The sequence below is a fragment of the Myodes glareolus genome, chromosome 1 (assembly GCF_982192425.1).
Source record: "Myodes glareolus chromosome 1, mMyoGla1.1, whole genome shotgun sequence".
Taxonomy (NCBI): domain Eukaryota; kingdom Metazoa; phylum Chordata; class Mammalia; order Rodentia; family Cricetidae; genus Myodes; species Myodes glareolus.
This window is the reverse complement of record NC_142026.1, coordinates 143,447,115-143,467,803: the sequence shown is the minus strand read 5'-3', so window position 1 is coordinate 143,467,803 and position 20,689 is coordinate 143,447,115. Positions and strand designations below refer to the sequence as shown.

The 20,689-nt window shown below is 36.9% G+C and overlaps 1 protein-coding gene across 1 annotated transcript in view; it reads right to left on the bottom strand.

Moving 5' to 3' along the window:
- Positions 1-19,537, bottom strand: part of Lix1 (limb and CNS expressed 1) — a 57,119-nt gene extending 37,582 nt beyond the window's left edge. Inside the window, exons 1-2 of the mRNA XM_048422162.3 lie at positions 19,211-19,537; positions 1,150-1,313 (exon numbers count right to left, since the gene is read on the bottom strand). Of these exons, the coding sequence (XP_048278119.2) occupies positions 1,150-1,313; positions 19,211-19,292 (246 nt within the window). The 5' untranslated portion in view covers positions 19,293-19,537. The remainder of the gene's footprint in view (positions 1-1,149; positions 1,314-19,210) is intronic.
- Positions 19,538-20,689: the final 1,152 nt, after the last annotated feature.

Genomic DNA, 20,689 nt, shown 5'->3' with positions numbered 1-20,689 from the left:
TAAAGTTATCTTGCTTTAAAAATATTGGCCAATAGTTTAGGCATATTCCTAGCTAGCTCTTATATCTTAAATTAACTCATTTATATTAATCTGAGTATCGCCACAAGGCTGTGGCTTTCCAAGTAAGGTTCTGGGCATCTGTCTCCTTTAGCAGTTACATGGCATCTCTTTGACTCTGCCTACTCTTTCTCTACATCTCTTCCATCCTGGCTATATTCTGCCCTACCATAGGCCAAATCAGCTTTATTCATCAACTAACAAAAGATATACACAGAAGGACATCCCACATCATACATTTACACACAAAGAAGAAAAAGTGTAACCAAATGGATGAATATTGTAATAATGATATTTGGAAAGCCTATAATGTAGCAAATGTGTCATAATAAACACATTGAGAATGCATTTTCTATGACTTCTGGCTAATACTCTGGCTATTTCTTATCTCAAAACTGGGAAAATTGAAAGGTGAAATGAGTTTTTCAAGGGACTACAAGTAGTCAGAGGCAGATCTTGGGATAAAGACTGGTACTTGATCCCAGATCTCTACTTTCTGCTTTGGTGTGGAGTAGACTGATTACATAGATTTATGTATTTTATATAAATACTTATTTATTTAGCCAGTTTTGAGACAGGGATTCATTATGTAGTCCTAGCTGGCCTAGAACTCTTTAGGTACATCAGGCTGACCTTGAACTTGTAGAGATCCACTTGTACCTGTCTCCTGAGTCCTGGATTAAAGACACATGCTACAAGGATGGTCAAATTGATTAATACTTAATTAGGGCAAAATCATGGTAGTGCAGCCTTTCACCTGATAGAAAGGCTCTGGTGGAAGGCTTTGTCATTGTGTTCTAGTTCTATACATTTTATTCCAGACTTGTTCTGAAGGGAAAGGCAACAGCTATCTTGGAAATTAAATACTATACTACAAAAATTTGTTTTCTGTAGAAGTATTGTGGCACATCCCAATATAAACCACTTTTTTATTTTTTAAATTGGGACATTTGACTGATTTTTCCAGTATATTTGATATGCAATGACTCAGCTTTTTTCACCCTATCCAAGAAAACTCATAGCTATTTTGTGAAAAGGTAACTCTGCTCTAGCCTAGTTATCTTTTACTAACAAGGGTCTGGCTGTTCTTACCTGAAAGTTGCCAAAGCAGCTCCCTCCAGGAAGAGTCACATAACTCACAAAGGGAGGCCCCGAAGAGGGCATTGACTCATACACCACCAGGCCTTCACTGGAGAACGTGGTTCTCTGCTGCTGCTTACTTTCCCAAAATTCCTGTAACACGGACACAACATTCACTGCAAAAGACAAGAAGCGGCATCGGTTATGAGGGTGGACACACACTAGCAGAAACCAAGTGGTTAAGACTGGATTTTGTGATGCGGTAGCTGCTATTTAAGTGGAACATACACATTATGAGGTTTGCTTTCAACTATGAAGACACTTTAGTTAAGCATATGCTAAGGATGTTAAGATATGTAACTTTAAAACGTGTGTATTTCCTTTGTAAATTACATTTTTTATTTATTTATTTGTGTGTGTGTGTGTGTGTGTGTCAGAGAGAGAGAGAGAGAGAGAGAGAGAGAGAGAGAGAGAGAGAGAGAGAAAGAGAGAGTATGTGGGGGGGGGCATGTACATGTGTTGGCGGCACCTGTATAAAGGTCAGATGACAGCTTTGGGGAGTTGGCTCTCTTTTTCTATTATGTGGTTCCCCGGAATCAAATTTAGGTTGCCAGACCAAGTGGCTGAGCCACCTGACTGGACTATGTGTGCATTTCTTAATGAGTAGTACCCCAATTCTAACAAGGTCGCAGTTTATCAAATTTATTTTATAAATTATATTAATATCAAAATTTAAAATCTGATAATTAATCTTTGAAATTTTGCCTTAGTAGGCTTTTTTCAACCTGTGATTAACTATGGCCCATATCCAATTTCTCAGACTCAAACTTGAAAAGAGAAAGCCACACTGTGAAGATGTAAGAAATGTAGTATTCATCTGAACTTACTCGTCATATGACTTAAGAGAAATTCAGAAAGGAGAAAACTCTTTTATATTCCCTCTGCCCCAATCTAAAGTAGAATCAAAGGCAACTGTCAAACAAGCAAGAGACTGGAAAAAGCCATGAGTGAAACTAATAACATGGAGTCTTTGTAAAGCAAGGTCTGTTAGAAGATTTTGGAAAACACAGGAATGGTGAGAAGGGCCATGTGTTTTAGATTAAATGACCTGTGATAGCCTGCAGAGGTTCCAGATCAAATTAGGCTGGTTTGTTTATCCTGTACTGCAAATTGAATTGGGGAAATTAACAAGGATAATAGAATTGTGGAGTCAAAAGTGACCTTATGAGTCATGTTGGCTAAGCTCTGCCTGATGCAGGAATTCCTCGCCAGCACTGCTGCCAGACAACTGTCAGTCTGGCCTGTACCTGCATTTACCACACTTGGCACAGCAGTTTCACTCACTAATGTTTCTATGGAAAGGTGAGCTGGTGTTCTTTCCTTTAAGATTTATGTAAGGAGTCTGCTGCACTTCTAGAGAGCCCACAGTGTATTTGGAGGCAGCATTAGATAGATATCTGTCAGTTTTGCTTGTGGGGCATTTGCTCACTTTCATGCGTGACTAGGACAAAAGGTTCCCTTGAATTATCATATAGGCTTTACAGTTGGGACTGGGGATTTGGCCAAAGCTTATGCATTTAGAGGCAACAGTCCAAGACTTTTGGTGGAAATTCTCCTCTTTCATGTGTGGTTTGGAGGAATATGTGAGTACAACACTGCTCGATCAAGAAAGAAAGATGGCTTGAGAATTAAGTGAACACAGAGAAGGGTAGCAGAGGAGATGGAGAAGAAAAGACTAAATATTGCTGACAAAGGTTGTGCTCCTCAGTCCAGCTTTGCACAACCCCGGCTCTTTGTTTTCCAGCGAACTGCCTGAAACAATCCATCTGCTTTTCCTAAGCCTCTTTGAACTGCTCTTTGATATTTGCATCTTAAAGTGAAGCAATGCAGGGTCAGTGGTTAGCTCAGTGGCAGAGTGCTTGCCTAGCAAGGTGAAGCCCTGGGGTTTTCTCCAGTACTGCAATACACTTTTGTGTGTTTCAAATTCCTGAGCATTGACTTTTCCCTGGAAGTCAGGAGTGTCACAGAGTTTGAACTAACAGCAAAAGTACTGCACATCCACACCTCTAAGCTGCTCCCAAGATAATAGGGCTCTAACACCTTCTCCTTAGGTCTGTGATAAACTCATAATGTATCAAGAAAGTTCCTGAGTCTCCTAAGGAATTGGATACCTTTGTAGCTTAAAAAACTATTTTAGTATTCAAGTGTCCTGGGAAATATTTAAAAAAGATAAGCTTAACACAGAAAAAGTAGATTAAGTGGATTATATGTGCAAGTGATTAAGTTGAAAATTGGTGAATATAGAACTTTTAATTTGTTTACAAATTTAAAATAGCATTTTATACCAGTTGATAAAACCCAAAGTGGAAATTAGGTATTTTTTTTTATGTTTAATCGTTTTTGGTCCACATCCTTTTCTCTAATTCAAGTTCTGAGAAGACATAGATTTAAAAAAAATAAAAGAATCCAGTTTATGTCTCTACATGCAATTGACCATCTGGATTCATCAAGAGAGATTCTGAAGTCTGAAGCCTGAAATGGAAACCAGTGAGGTCTTTTGCTCCACTAGTCAACAAAGATCACTATCTGCAAAGTCTAAGTTCATCTTTGAATGAGATTATTCTGATTGGAGCAGGAAACTGAAGACTCATAATTATCTAAGTAGGACACATGTAAAAATTTTGGCCCACATAAATTATTTGCATTAAGAGTTTATAAGTATGGATTTAGATTTCTGAATGAATAAAAAAAGCTTTTGAATTTTTCATTATGCAACCATAAAAGATTCCTTTGATGGTAGTACAGATGTCATCACTCTGAAAAGTGCAACATATGTGCATGAACACAGACAGTGCACGTTTCTGTTGTATCTCCTTTGTGACTGTGAGTCAGGGTGAAAGGAGTGCAGCACGAAGAAGGCCAGTTTTGCTGTCTGCAACGCTAAAGGTTAGTTATATAAGAGGGTATTCTATTTATAAAAAAACAGGTTCTTTTTTGTTTATGGAACATCAATAAGATGTATAGGCTATTTCAAAGAAAATATGAGAAGAGGAAGAGGATTCATTACATAGTTTGGTCTCTAGATGTCTCAGTCCCAAATTCTGTGTACTCCATGTTACAAAGTGAGCTTGAGCTACCAGGTGTGTGATGCTCATCTCTACATCCAGGGACTCATCTGCATGTGTGTTCAGCTCGATAAGAAATATTTCATACTCTCATTCCTGGGTATTGCTTCCTTCCTGGGTATATTCTTGACCTATTTTTTAAATTCTTACTCTTTGCTTATTGTTTCTCAGCAGCCATAAATGTGCTCGAGACAATGAATGAATAATAAAATAATTAATCGGTTAAACACCTCACTAAACCTTGGAACTATTTGTGGTGACGGGTTACTGAAATTTTCGTGTTCTAGTCAGGCTGCTAGTAAGAATATCTTGTGTTAACTGTCTCTGCTTAGTGCTCCTTTTGGTTTTCAGTCACCATAGCCTGGCTTCCTTCTACACTACTCCAGTGATACATTTTAACAAATATTGCCAATTCAGAATTTTCAGGCCTCATTTATTTGACTTCTTAGCTAATAATATATATTTCCATCTTTATCTGTTCTTTTGGCTAGTGGTGGACAGTACACACAGTGTGAGTTATGTGTGTTTTGCGCTCAGAACCAAGGTTGCAGTGCAGTCATGTGATACATCATAAACAATCAGGGTTCTGGGAACCTTGGATTCAGTATGCATTTGATTTTGAATTAACTTTTGGCCATTACATATTCAAAAACACTTTGTTGCTGCCAATGGATTTTGCCACCTCTTACATTCAGTCGACTTCACATGGGGTCCCCACAACAGCTTGAAAAATTGTGGTCTATGACACATTGTTTAAAGGTCTACATTATTTCTCTCAAAGTTTAGTAAGGTTCCTTTTCCAGTCTCTACTTTCTCTCAATGTTATTTAGAGCAAAACGGTTTTATCAACAGCCAGGACAAGATTTACCTTGTAAATCTGGACACTAAATGGGAGGATGCTAGTGACTCTTGGCTGGATACCTGGAGAAAGCACACAGGGACAGTTTGGCTGATGCTGCAGTCAGAACAAGAAGATAAGCACTTAATAGATGCTAAGTGATGGGGCTGCCATAGAGAGGTATGGGGTCCAATGGTTGTGGCAATATTGTAAGAAAAAATAGGACTATTGGGTGATCCTAGAAACTATATGAAGCCCAATTCTGTTTCGTGGTATTTATCATCTTAGAACACTGAAAATAGAGGAAGCAATTTACTTCTAATTTATGTTGTTTGTAAAATTTACTAATCCATCTCCCTGCCTTGGACTGCTTCTTTGGATGCAGTGATAAATCTCCTCAAGATTTTGAATGTTTTGTATACAACAAGATAGTTTGCTACATAGTTTACTGTAGCTAATATAATTTCTCTTCAATATATTTTGAAATTTAATAATAACTGCATTTTGGGAGTAATATTTAGACTGCCCAGAAGATCTCCTACATGGCAGGTTTTCATTTTCTCCTTCCTCAAGTTTCCCTTTTTTATTATAAAGTCCAGTTTGAAACATTCATAATTAACCAAAGAAGACATGAACAGTGTAAAACACCTTGACTATCTAACCTTTGACCCTCGCCAGCAAAATTCCTTCCTTGGCTTCAGCAAGAACACTCTCTTTACTTGTCTTTGAACTCATAAGACTTATCTTTTCTCCTACCTGGACTGTTTTCCCCACCCCCCTACCTAATTTACTCCCACACTTCAGTATGAAACATTACCTCCTCCATCATGTCTTACCCATTGAATGTAACCTTTATGCATCTCCCTTCCTAAGCTCTTATTCCATTAGTGGCCCTGTGTCTTAGCACTTAATCTCCTATAAACCAAGCTCATAAAATGGATATGGTGCTCCTGGCTACATTTATCAAGTCTGACTTGGCTGGCCTTTCTTTTGGCTAGAAGAATGGAATGTTTTGTGGTAACTATTCATCTAATAACTATAGCTTTCTGTGATTTAACTCACAGCAGACTATGGGATCCTGGAAGGAACATGCTCTGGTTCTTTCTACTCTGTGCCCTCCCAGGTTTACAACCAAGAAGATAGAATTATCCTCTTAGAAACAGTCATTGCTCATTTGGAATCTAAACAACACTTTGCATGGTCTGAACAGTTGTGTGATTGACTGAATATATAGTAAATAAGTAAATTTCACTAGTTTAGGATAGGAATAGGAACAGGAATTAGAGGAACAGGAGAGTTCTGTAGTAGGTTTTATGTATGAACCCTAGTATTACTGACCAGCATGGTTATGGTGGTAGTAACCTGCCCCCAGCTAGATGGGATGCCTCAGGGATGGTAGAGTGAGTTCAAAAAGAAGAAACCTAGTCAGAGTTAGCACATAACTGATATCTGTGATCTCACGTGGGCTGTATCTTTATTAACTATGGTTCAGGAAAGTTGTAAATAGGATTGTGGGTCCATTTGTTTTGACTTTAATTGATTTATTTTCCCTGCGTGGAGCACTGTACTGAAAATTTCTTGAAGGATGAGTGAAACAGAACATCCTAATTAACAAACAATTATGTACTGTCACAGTCTATGTAGGACCCCTAACCTTGAAATACAAGAAAGTTCAAAACAGGTTTTTCAGCCAATGGAGATTTACAGTCTGCCTAAACAAATATTATATTAATTATATAATTAGTTAATAAAATATTAAAGCTCCAAATTGTAGAATAGAATGAATAATAATATTTAAAGTGTAAAGAAAACATGGCACAGTAAATAAAGAATTACAAAGTGAAAAGAAGATGGATGTGGACTGATGATGTGGGATGTCCATCTGGATATGTGTTGCTTTTATTGGTTAATAATAAAGAAGCTGCTTTGGTCTGTGATAGGGCAGAGTAGAGCTGAGTGGGAAAGCTAAACTGAATCCTGGGAGAAAGAAGGTGGAGTTAGTGAGATGCCATGTAGCCCCTCTGGAGACAGATGCTGAATGGAACTTTACAAGATAAACCACAGCCACGTGGCAATACACAGATTAATAGAAATGGGTTAATTTAAAGTATAAGAGCAAGCCAGAAATACACTTAAGCTATTGGTTGTTGATGGGAGGTGGCCGCTTGTCGGTTTCCGGCTACCCGATTAGCTTAGACCTGAAATAACCACACAGAAACCATATTATTTAAATCATTGTTTGGCCCATTAGCTCTAGTTTCTTTTTGGATAACTCCTACATCTTAATTTAATCAATCTCCATTAATCTGTGCATCATCAGTAGTCATTTTTCTGTGCGTCCTGCATGTTCAGTTAAGAAGTCCAGACAAGAGCAGTTTCTAGCTCAAATGGCTAGCAAACTTCATAATGAGCCTCTTTGATGCCCATCTTCCTCTTAAAGTAACTGGTGTTACCAGGAGCAGATGTGTCTCACTGTCATGAAAAGTCGTATGTTCTTAAACATTTTAAATGCTGTATTCTGAAAGTCTCTGAAAGATTTGAAGAATACCTATCTAACTGAAATATATCTCTATGTATCTAGAAAATCTAACTAACATGACTACAAGCTTGGCTATTATAGATGATTATCTATTAACCTATATTTCTTAATTATACATTACATTTTTAAATGAACTATACAATCACACACCTTAATCAAGAGCAAAAATATACATATAACAAGATTGATCTTAAATTTGTATCAATAAACCAAGGTCTATACCAATGCAAATTATTCATAGCTTTATCATATCCCCCTTTAAGTGTAAACGAATATTTATAGACAATATTTGGGAATATGTGTGCACTTTCTCCAAACTGCTTCCTGCTATTTGTTGGGCAAAGTATTTTCTTTGAGGGAGTGTTTACAAAAACCTTTCACGGGGGTCTATTTCCGTCATACCATATTAGTCTGGAAGCAATCCACAGGTTCTCATCTTCTATGAAAACAAAAGAAGAACCTATTTTCCAAAGCAATATATCCTTAGACTCAAATTTTGAAATCAAGATACTTTATGTTGGTGTAACTTAGCAGTCCATACAATGAAATGTCTCTTTGTACTTAGCTCCTTCACAGTCAAAAAATTCAAAGAAGACACAATAATATACATAATCAAGACTCTCTGTGAATTTTCCATCTTTAAGTGGCTTATTTTTTCTTTACTCCTTTTAATCTGTGATTGTCTGTTAAAAACTTTATTTTTTAAACGATTTATTTTTCATAACTCTCTGTACTCTTTTTTCTCTCTCTCCCTGGACTGAATAAAAGGAAAGCATGAGATGAACGCTAGCGTGTGTCCCTCTCTGCTTGCTGATGATGCAGTGTGACCAGCTACCTCAGCCTCCTGCCGTCATACCTTCTTTTTGACATGGACTGTACCCTAACAAACTAGAGTCATCAGAGAGGAGGGAGCCTCAGTAAGGAAAATGCCTCTCTAAGATTCAGTTGTAGGGCATTTTCTTAATTAGTGATCAATAGAAAAGAGCCCAGCCCATTGTGGGTGGTGCCATTCCAAGACTCGTGACCCTGGGTTTTGTAAGAAAGAAAGATGAGCAAGCCAACCAAAGTCACAGACACATTAAAAACTATAAATAACGAGCAAGTTGATTTTACATCAGGAAAATAAGAATGGTTTACCATAAGCAAATTAATAAACTTAATGCATCATGTAAGTACAATCAAAAAAATGAATTGGATATACCCTTTTCAAGTGAAGTATAGGTGGTCAAAAAATACATAAAAAACTGTTCAACAACTTAAAAATCAGAAAAATGCAGTCTGGAATCCACTGAGGTCCCATTTCACCCCATTCAATGGAACTCAAGATCATCTTGTTAATCAAAGTAAGTTAGATTCAGAAAGGCAAGAATCATGTGTTCTCACATGTGAAGACATGTCTGGGTCAGCTGCTATATGAGAATAGTGAAGGAATAGTGAAGGAAGCACTATGTGTGCTAAAGGAAGGGATGTATGGTTCGGGCAGTGGCTTTTTCTTAGAGTTTTGTCTGACTACAGCTGGATCTTCTAAAATGAGCTCAGTTGTTGTAACAGCACTTCTAGGAACTTCACCAACCAAAAAAGAGTACAGGAAAGAAAATAGAGTCTGATACCACATCCACGACTGTAACAGGAGGAGTGGGTGTGCTTTTTGTCCCAGCCACCTGGCTAGCTTAACCCCCGAAATAATCAGACAGAAATTGTATTAATTAAATCACTGCCTGGCCCATTATCAGTAGCCTCTTATTGACTAACTCTCACATCTTGATTTAACCCATTTCTAATAATTTGTATAACACCACGAGGTCATGGCTTACTGGGAAAGATTCAGCATGTCCAACCTGGCAGCTCCATGGCGGCTCTCTGTCTCTGTTTTCTTCCTCCTAGAATTCAATTATGTCTTCTCCGACTACCTAAGTTCTGCCCTATCAGACCAAGCAGTTTCTTTATTGATTAACCAATGAAAACAACACAAACAGAAGGATCTCCTACACCACACGACTTGCATTTTATGAGAGCTTCTCTGGGATGACTTTCATGACTTAGAAAACATGTTTTTTCCCAACCCGTAAACATGAGGAAGTTTTACATTTATTTGTGTTTTCCTTAATTTCTTTCATTGTTTCATTATTCAAAAATTTATCTTCATTTTTATTATTTAAAACAATTCTAAATGTAAGTATGTTTTGATCATAGTCTCCCCTTCCCCCATGTTCCTCCAGATCTGAGAAGACATTTTATTACATTAAGCAAACTTTATTCATGGTGCATACCCCCTTTAACCCCCTTATTACTGCACACCCACCCTCCCCCAGTACATCACCTGTATCACTTCTGAAATTCTGAATGCTATATAAATTTCATTTATCTGACACTTCTTCATATTGCATATTTTCTATGAACCCTTTGCATAAATATATTACTAAACATAGTTTTCCTCTTGTTTTCTGTTTACATATGCTTACACTTGGTTTGTAGCTCAGTTAAGGAACCTGAAAGGGCAGTGGAAACAACTCTTCACCCTCTCCTATGAAGGAAAGGTGCTGCCAAGATGGTACATGATTTGCTAACGATTGAATTGGAGTAACTCAGCTTCTTATAATAATTTGAAATGACCCACATCTGGTCCCCCGGTTGACTCAAGTGAAAAACAAAGATGGAATGAATGTGGAGTTTTTTGCCCATTACCCTTGCTGAAGACATTGAACTGCCTGTTGGGGACAGTGATGAGGAAAGAGAATAAGGAATTCTGATTCACATAGAAATATAAGAAAAACCTGAAGAAGAGAAGGAGGAAGAGGAAGAAGAAGAAGAGGAGAGTGAATATGAAGAGGAAAGAGTGATGACAGAAAAGGTGATGAGCAAGATGAAAAGATGTTAGATGATAAAGAGTCAGGGAAAAATTAGATAAAAAGCCAAGCAAAGACATTTGCTCAGACTCTGAATATGACTCTGACAATGACTGTACTAAAGAAGAGCGGGCTGACAAAGTAAAATGGAAAACTGAGAAATGGAGATCTGAACATAGTAATTAAATACAGAAAAGTGAAGAACCCCTATCATCTGTGTGCTTGAACATACGACACAGGGAAAGCAAATACTCTAGATAAGCTCCGTCACACGCATGTCCAAGATGGTGAAGCAGGTGGTATTAAACAGAAGATTGGTACCACTACAGCAGAGGGAAGGAAGAAGACAGAGAAGCAAAAGAGCTGTGTTTTCATCTTTTCAATGGAGACACCAACAGGGATATATGATCTTTGGTTTCTCATAGGAAGTATGATACTTTATGTGCTCCACAGATCATAAAGTGTTTTTATATGCACCCTGAATGATAGGCACTAATTGATATGTATTAAAATGTGTACTGCATTTTATCTTTTCATTTATCATTAAGAGATAGGCAGCTGCTGAGTCAGACAGCTGGGCTTGAACCCTGTTTGTACCACAGTGAGATAACTACCTGATCCAAGCTGAAGCTGAGGAAAACAGTGTGTGTCTTAAAAAAAGAAAATTCTCAGAGTAGATCTTCACATATGCTAAGTACTAGTTTCTTAACTATTGTGATCAGAGGTGTTGAAAGAAGACATGATTATATGTTTGTATATTGCATCTTTGAAACTAATGCTAATAGAGTTTTGGAAACCTTATCATTAAATGATCTAAAAATAGTATGCATTTCTGTAACTTCTCACTAAATATGTTGTGCTACTTATTGACCAAATACATGAGAATTTCAGAGATCAAAAAGAACAAGCTCTTTTGAGAACATTTTCTGGTTAAGTCAAAGATTTAGAATAGCCAAAAAATAAATTAATAAAATGTTTCATGTCTCAATATTTTGAGATATTAGTATCCCAAATTTCCACGTTTTGATGAATAGTAAAAGCAATGGATCTGCCCTTAGCAAGAACTACTGAGGAGTTTAACTTTTATTTTAACTTAATACTTAGTGACTCATATGCCCCAGGAAAGCAGAAACAATATATTTCACAGTCTGATTCAATCACTTAAAATGTCAGTCCTAGAAGAGGTCATTTGCTCACACACATACACACAAAGGATAGTAAAAGTCTGTTATAAATCTACCACAAGAAAGAGCCAATTTCTTTAATCTTATGTCAGGAAAATTTCTAGTTGAGTGAAATATTCCTTGCCAAGAATAATTAAGACAAATTGAAAAGACTGCCATTTACAGATACATCATTAAGTGGCTTTCAAGATAATTAGCGTATTTTCAAATTGATTCTCTGCTTTTGAATAGCTGGATTTTATGTTTATAATACTTTAATAACACCTTTTAATTAAAATACCTGTTAACAGGTGACATTTTACATAATGTTAAATAGTATTTACTATTCTAGCAACTCAATCATGTAGAGTTTGTTCTTATCAGTGTGATTTTCTAATTTTATTGAGGGAAATAGGAAAAGGACCCCCCAAATAATGTAAAAGATAAACTCATCATGCACACACGATAGGTTGAAAAATGGGGTGCCTTTGGGTCTTTGTCTCTCTGAGTCCCAGGACCAGATCAGCCAGGCTAGCTGGCTAGGCATTTGTAAAGATCTCTACCTTTGGCTTTGGCCAGGCTAATGGACTCTTACAGACACTGCCCCTGTGTCTTGCAGCAGAAGGAGGTCCCTGACCCCTTTCCCTTTTGTATGAAAGATCTTTTAAGGTAGCCACGTTGGCACAGTGGGGCAGGCAGCTGGAGTCCTCTTTTGTTCCCAGCAGAGGCACCATTCAAGGGTTGTGCCTCAGCTCCTTAAGCAGCTGGAAAGCTGACTGGTTTTTGTTCGGCTTTTCTTTCCTCCTTTCACTTCTACCCACATTCCAAACATTTCTTTGAAGGAATAGAAATTCTTTAGTTGTTTTGCATAGTTAATCTTTCAGGAGGGTCTATAAAAAATTTAAAAGTAATATTCCTTTTGGGGGGTACTTTTCACTTTTAGAGTTAAAAAGGTTGAACTCTAAATCTTTTTATGAGAAAAGTTAAATAACATGTATATTTGCAAGGACAGGGAGAGAAAAGAGAGTATGAAGGAACAAAAGGAAAATTCAAAGGCAAGTTAAATGAAAAGTCATTGTATGTTTCACACTTGAATAGCAGCAGCAGCATGGTACAATTCACATGTAGCATGAGTCAGATGATATCATCCAATTTTAAAGACTGTATAGAATAGAAACCTTCTGCAATGTGTTTTCCAGTTGTGGAGTACTTATCTTTCCTCATGTTCTACTGGGCATTGACTTTGTACTGTATTTATGGTGTTTGATGGGAGAGTGATATGAGAGAGCCAGTTAAGGTTCAGGCTCAAATTCAATCAAGTTCATTAAAACTGTCAAATCTATACAAATATGGTTTTAGGTGCATAGTGTATTTCCCTGGAAATAATTATTTAAAGATTTTTTTTTTTTTTTTTTTTTTTTTTTGTATTTGCCACAGGGTCAGTAAAAAGGCACAAATAGAATTTGCCCGTAAGAAGAATGCCCTGGTAACTTATAGCTGGAGGCACATTCTGAGGATGAATGTAGGTGTGGTAAATTCAGACATTGTGCACATGGGGTGATTCTGAGCTAGTCATAAGGCTAGCCTGAGGCAGATCTCTGGCTGAGTTGCCTGAAGTAACTTTAGTCTTCAGGGCTTGTTTCATGGTCCCTCCTGCCTAATTTGATGTCAACTTCTTCCTTAATGTAGTTATTCTCTGCTAATTGTGTCAATTGAAGATTGGCTTAGAAAGTGCTGGGAAGTTTACTTCATCATTAAAGAGAATACCCGACAATGTAAAAACTCTTCTCCTCTTCCCCTTTTGTGGGGGAGAAAAGTTAAACAATGATTTAAATATTTCTGTCATATGCCTTCCAGATACCTGACTTATGACAAAAGTACAAGGTCTGGCTCTTCCCTGGGACTTAAAACGAAGCTATAAACAAAACTACCTCAGAAAAATTATAGTAGGTGTTTAGAGCATAGGAGAGAAACATAAATGAAAAAGCAAAGGCTATAAGTGCCAACAAAGTGTTGGGAGAGTGATGGGTTCTCACAGCTGCTCAACAAGATGAGATTGAACTAGGGATCAACTGATTATCATTGCATCAGGGAGAAAAAACAAAGCCAACAAAAATTTGAAACCATAACATTCCATTGACTCCAGACAATGGAGAGAACTACAGGATGGAGTAATTGTCTCTTCTCTTCAATTATCTTTAAACTCTCAATAGGATTCTTGATCTTTTAAAATAGAATTGTTTTAAATACCTCTACAGACTAAACTTACATGGACATTTGAACATGGAGGAAAAGAAATAAAAGTTTTGGGGGTTAAAACTTCAATATAAAATATATCAAATAAAAATTCTTTTATGAAAGGCTTCTAAAGTTGTCTAACATTTCTTAAATCAATCTGTAGCACATAATCAGTAAAACCATTTCATTTAAACAGAAAAATCATAACTTAGAACCTCACCCTTGGGCAGCTGTATCCTATTATGGACTGTAACTCAGCACATGAGTTTCAGAAGTTGTTAGAATTGAGTTCAAGGTAACAAATCTCAATTGTTAAAAAAAAATAAAAATAAAAACTTCTGGTGAGATGGGACAACAGCCTATAAAGAGTCTCAGACCAATCTCAATTTCATGGGATGATAGTCTATCATATTTTATTTTTATTTGTTAAATGTATTAATATATGAGGAAAAAGGTTTTAGGACAGACATGGCCTTTAACTGACTGAGAAGTCATCCTTCCCATCCCAGTTAAAAGACTTTAAAAGATTTTCTCTTTAGGCTGTATTTCAATATTTAAACTGTCAAATGAACATTTTCTGATAAAAGATAAAGAGAATATTTTTCATACCACTGATAGATGAGCTGATTCAAATAAAAGTTATTGTATCCTGTTACAAATAAAGTAAAACTGGTATTTGAAGGGGTTTACATACAGCACACATTTCTAATTTAGTACTAAAAGTATCAAAATTTACTCTATTACAATTAAGATGGAATTATTGTTCTGCGATGAAATGGTGTTCTTTCAAGGGCAGTTTATATGGCGGAATGTACTGCAGTATACAGAGAAATTTTACATCCCTTACATCCATCCCTCTCTGTGAAATGTGAAAACTATAAATGTATCATCAAATTTATAGATTTCAAGTAACTGCACTAAAGAAAATGGGATGGAAAAATACTTGACTCTTGAGAATTTTTATTCTCCCAGGCCATATACAGCCAGATTCATGATTACTAAGATGGTTTTAATACAGTTGTAGTCTGTTCTGAGTTTTCCAAGGGGTAAAAATGTGCCCTTTGTAGTTAAGTATTCACCTATCTTATATATGTATGTATGTATATATAAAATCTATGCAGAGAAATGTTTTTCAAATAAAAAAGTTAATGCACCTAAAATATGTGAGAAATTTGCATCTAACTGAGCAACATTTAACAAAGATTTCATCTTACCTTTTCATCATAGAATGTGGAGAAAATACTAGTGAAATCTAAAATACAACTTTATAAAGCCCACCCAGTAATCTCCTAATCCTTGTGGCTGAAATGACAATCAAGATAGCTTTTAAACAATCTCTTGGAGAGAGTTGCTTTGATTTGACCTTCAGTTGTTGAAAGTAACAACTTCCCAGTGGCATATTTACCATTCACTAACTTTACATTTTACCTGGGTTGGCAAATAGTTTCCTACTGATGAAAGCTGCAGTTCTTCCCAGCCATTATCAGTACACTTTTAACAGAGTCGCATAAAGACATAAACTTCCACATGTAGTTTACAATCATACCTAACTCCTTCACCTTCTTAAGGCCTATCTGTCAGCAACAATCAACATGCTTCTTCTATTCAGCTCTCATTCAATCCATCCCCCTTGTATGGCCTTTGGCCAAGTGGCTTCTCCTCCTGTAAAAACGCTCCGTGTCTGCATTCTTGCCATATTCTGTTCAAATATGACTACTTATTAGGCTCCCTCACCTCCCAGAAAAGTTCACTTCTCTCCTCTCTCTGTTTTCCCAACAGACATTGCCATTACAGCTCTGATACTATAGTAGTAACTGGCATCTCTAATAACTAGTGTTATATAATGAGCAACAAAAAGTAAGGAGTTGGAAGATATTTGTAGCCTCTATGCCCTACCATGGTGAGACATGGGCAATTTGCCTCTGTTCCCTGACTTATAATAATGGTACTAATACTGCGGCATCTGAATTTACTGGCTTGCTATGAAGAATAAATATTTCTGGCATATTATATGTTATAATATGAAGATTTAACATCCTAGTGTCTATATAATGGATGAAGTAACACCTTAGAGATGGTAAGTATATTATCTTTTATAATGTGAAGAATTAGTACCTAGGTTAGGATCTGCTGCTACACAGTCATCTTGAGATCATGCAGTATCTTCTTTCGAGAAAAAGTCAAGGACTGGTCAAACAGTAGCAAGCAAACAGCAAGCACATGCTCCACAAGAGAGGGCAGGGGTTATTCTTAAAATGGCTCATTCTTGCTTGTAACTCATGACTCATGGAATGAAACTGGATGTGGCACAGAACTCAGAATGGAAGGCAGCATGGACATTTGCCATATTTCTCTGAAGACATGTTCTGTCTGGTTGTGTGGTGCTGCCTGTTACTGAGGTGTTCCTGTTGTGGAGAACAGTCTGATGCCAGCCTTCAGAAGCAAATTTCAGATTGGGAACCTACCTTATCCCAAACCTCTTTCATCTGAATGTCAACTAGGAAGAAAAGAAAAATATTGTGGGATTCCTTTCCTTTTGAGAAAGAAAATAATAGTTTTTTTAAAAAATACACAGCTATCACAGTTGAACAACATCCAAACTATAACAGACTTAACATATTGTAAAAACGGCATCTGAAGGGCATCATGGCTGAGCAATGCATTCAACATGTATTTCCTTAAGCGAATGTAACCATTCCCACATGTATCTGTCTCAGACTAGAAAATGCTCAGAGTGCTTTTCATAATCAACTTCGAGAGAAAATTTACCAATTGCTGCTTATTTGTAAGCAAATGAAAAGCCAATCAAGGGTGGTGAATAACTCAGGCCATTTCTGTTCTCTGTATTGTGTGTCCAGAGAACAAAGGAAATAGCATTTTGCATTCATAGAAGAGAAGTTTAGAAACAACCTGACATTAAAAAAAATACTCCTTTGTTCACTTGAGTTGAGTTTTATAACTTCCTTTTTTTTACATTTTTATTTTTTTAAACAATCTTTTTATTTTACATACATTCCCAGTTCCCTCTCCATCCTGAATAATTTATTTATTTTTATTTTATGTGTATTGACATTTGCCTGCATATTTATTTGCTCTTGGAGTTAGACAGTTGTGAGTTCCCATGTGGACTCACATGGGCATTGAACCTGGTCCTCAGGAAGAACAGTCGGTGCTCTTAGCTGCTGTGTCATCTCTCCAGTCCCAAGGGTTTTCATCCCTTTTCATCTTTCAAAAAAAGCAAGGAAGCAATTCTTCTTAAATAATTAACAATGATGTGTTTCAAGTGCATAGCCCTCCCTCCTGGCAGAGACTGGATGGATTGTGTCACGGGAGAATCCTAAAGTGAGGACAGGAGAATTTTCAGAATCTGCCACTTAGGGCTGGTAGCACTTTTTTTTTTCCCCAGCAGGAGTGTAGTGGCTACAGCTTATGGATGTGCCATAAACAAACAAACAAACAAACAAATAAATAAGGTTCATAGCTCAGACTTTGACATGTACAGCAACCAAAGTTGCCAAGATATAGCTTGGTCCCCAAAAGACGCCTAATGGCTTAACTCAGAAAGTAAACCCTTTTCTACTCTTCCACAAAGATGAGTAGAGACATTTCTCACTTAATCACTTTGTTCCCAGGTTAGAAGAGCCAGAAGAGAGAGAGAGGACCAGCATTACAAAGTGAGGCGAGCAGCTGCAGAGCAGCAGGTATTCCAGGGTAAGTAGGCAGTGAAAAATGCCAAATTTAGGGGTTTTTGTTGTTGCTGCTGTGAATGAATGAAATATATGAAATGTGACACATTTTTTCCATATGAAAGAATTTCTGTATGGATTATAAGAGTCTCGGGGGGAAAAAACCAGAAAAAAATTAGCATTCTTGCAAAAATTTTGGTGACAGACAGTATGCAATTGGAAGAAATTAGTTCAGCTTAAATCCTGGACCATGCAGCTTTACTTTTCCCTCCATTTTTTTTTTTTTTTTTTTTTTTTTTTTTTTTTTTTTTTACTGCCCCTACACTTCAAACTCTAGATGTAAGTCCTAACAGTTTATCCAAAGCTTTGGGCATGCCAATGCCATTTGCCCTTCACTAAAAATTGAAGGCAATGTAGGAGAGAGACATTCTTTCCTTTTCTTTCACTGAGGGAAACATAACAAGCCAGAATAGCCTCCAGGATAGGCTTTAGGATGGAGTGATTTTTATTATTTCTAACATAGCTATTGACTAAAGCTTGAAGGCAATATTCAAAAAAATAAGAAAGAAAATAGCTTTCATTTTATGCCTTGGAGGCCAGATTGGTTACGATTTAATTTCTAAGAGGGAAATTTTATAGAATAAAGTGACCCAACATTTCTCTTTCTTCACCACACATATGAGAAATATAAGCTACAGGGACATCTGGAGAGGACCGTTACTCACTAATCAGGGGCGAAATCCAAACCACTGATACTTTGATGGAGACAGACATCACTGGAGTCACAAGAAAGAAAGCTGTAACGCATTGCAGGCTAAAAGACATTCCATATGCATTTTCACCTTTCGAGCAGTTCCAAAGCGCAATTTTATTTCAGAAGCCCTTTGTAATCCAACACCCACTGTAGATAAGATATACTGTGAAGATAGTCTGTTTTGCAGCAGCAAGAAATCAAATTGGTTCCAGAAGCAAAGTTATATGACAAATGGTTTAATAGTATTGCTTGAATTAGAAAGCTTGACTGAATTATTTTTCATAATCATTTTAGAAAAAGATTTAAAAATAACTTTGCCCAGCCATGTGGGGTGGAGTGGGAATGTGGAGAATAAAGGCTGAAGTGAGAAGGTATCTTATTTTATTGGCTTTATAATTTGTTATTAAAATTTAGGAGCTCAGTGGTAATTTATTATTAAATTTTACTACAAATATTTTTAGATAAAAAATGTACTTGATTAAAATGTGACTAGCTATGTTTTGGAAGATTAAATAGATTAACAACTAGAGATGCATTTTTTATTATTATCTCCAAGATATTTTTAGTTTTCACCAAATTCCAGTCAGCTTTGCATCACTTAAAAGCATCTGGAAAAGTTCATTAAGACTTGGCATGTTTTAGAGTTTAGAAAACGGGTTTTCTATACAGTAGTGTCTTGGCAAAATAACCCAGAACCTCATGGATGTAGGTAAAATGAAATCATTTTTCTGACTGAAGTTGGAAACAATTTAAATGTCGCTTACCCCACAACACAAGACTACAAAGATCTAGCAGAAATCATAGTTAAATAGGATGTGACTAGACACTTACGACTATTTTCTAAAAAGTCAGAAAAAAATAAGGTTTTCTCCTTCAGTACTTACAGTCTTTGAAGACCAAAGCCGGGTCTCTGTGAGGCAAGGCTTGGGCAATGATGTGCCTTAGAGATTCCAAGGTTCTGTCCATCTCGGCTCTGCCTGTGCAAGCCTCCTGCACAGCGTCCTCATGCCTGAATTCTCGCAGCTCTGGACTGAATTTGTGCAGTTCATTGATGCACTGGATTACCAAAGAATCCCTTTTAACATCTGCCAATCAGACATTTCCCAGAATCTAAAGACCCTCAGGGCCCTCCTCTCAGGCTCACTTATCTTTGTTGTACTCTGAGCTAATTAGCCTGAAAGGCTGGCTGACAGGCTGGTTCCCATTGCTTCCTCCTGTTAAACACACCCACCTACAGGCTGGCTCGGGAAGCTCACTAATCATGGGAACAGAGTTCCTCTCCAACCAGATTTTGCCTGTGCTGTGCTGCCTGCCTATTTGGGCGTTTCTTTTGGCCTTCTGTCTTCAAATGAACTGACCCAGGAATATGAACTCAAGAAGCATGTTTCTCAAAACAATTTACTAAATTACAAAGGAGAGGCTCCTTGAGACTGCCATCATTGTATAACCACTATAACCAACATAATCTAAGTTCCTGTTTGGAAAAGAGGGTACTATAAACATTATGATTGAAGTTAAGTTATGCTTTATGAATGCATTCAGAATCCTCTCCTCAATGATAGTGAATTCTGGTGATCAGTACCAAGCAAAACCTGGTGGACTATTTTGTAGCTTGCATGACCATGCTTCTTATTCTATTGCTGCCCAAGTAAGACCATTACTAAGACTGACTTAATTAATCATGATATCACTCACTCATAATAATTCATTCTATAAAAATATCAGGGTGAAGGTCTGGAGAAATGGCTCAGTGTGTAATGACCTTTGTTGTAAAAGCAAGAGGACTTGAATTCAAATCCTTAGTACATATGTAAAAACCAGGCATGGCTGCATGTACAGGTAACACTAGTGTAGGGAAACAGATGGATCCCAGAACCTGTCTACCAGTCAATTTAGCAGAAATAGAGGGTTTTTTATTAACAGCAATACTCTGTTTCTAAAAAATAAGGTGGAGAGTGACAAATGAGGTTATATAACATCATCCTCTGAGCATGAACCTACATACACTACTACCACCATCACCACCACTACCACCACCACTACTGCCACCACCATGATCACCTACAACAGCAGTACTGCCACCAACACCACCAACAGCAACAATATCAATGCCAACACCAAAAACAACAACAGCAACAAAAGTGACAAGAATTTCTGGTGAGCAAGAACAAAACTAAAACCTTTAAAAGAATATAAAACATTATTTAAAAAACTCATAAATAAGATTTTTCCTATGATCTCTACAGCATCCATAACTATGTGTAAAATAATATTTTGTCAAGAGACAAACATGTCATGTGATCACATTGTAATTATATGTAATGCCAGAAATTAAAAAAAAACTGATTTTAACGTCTATTTGT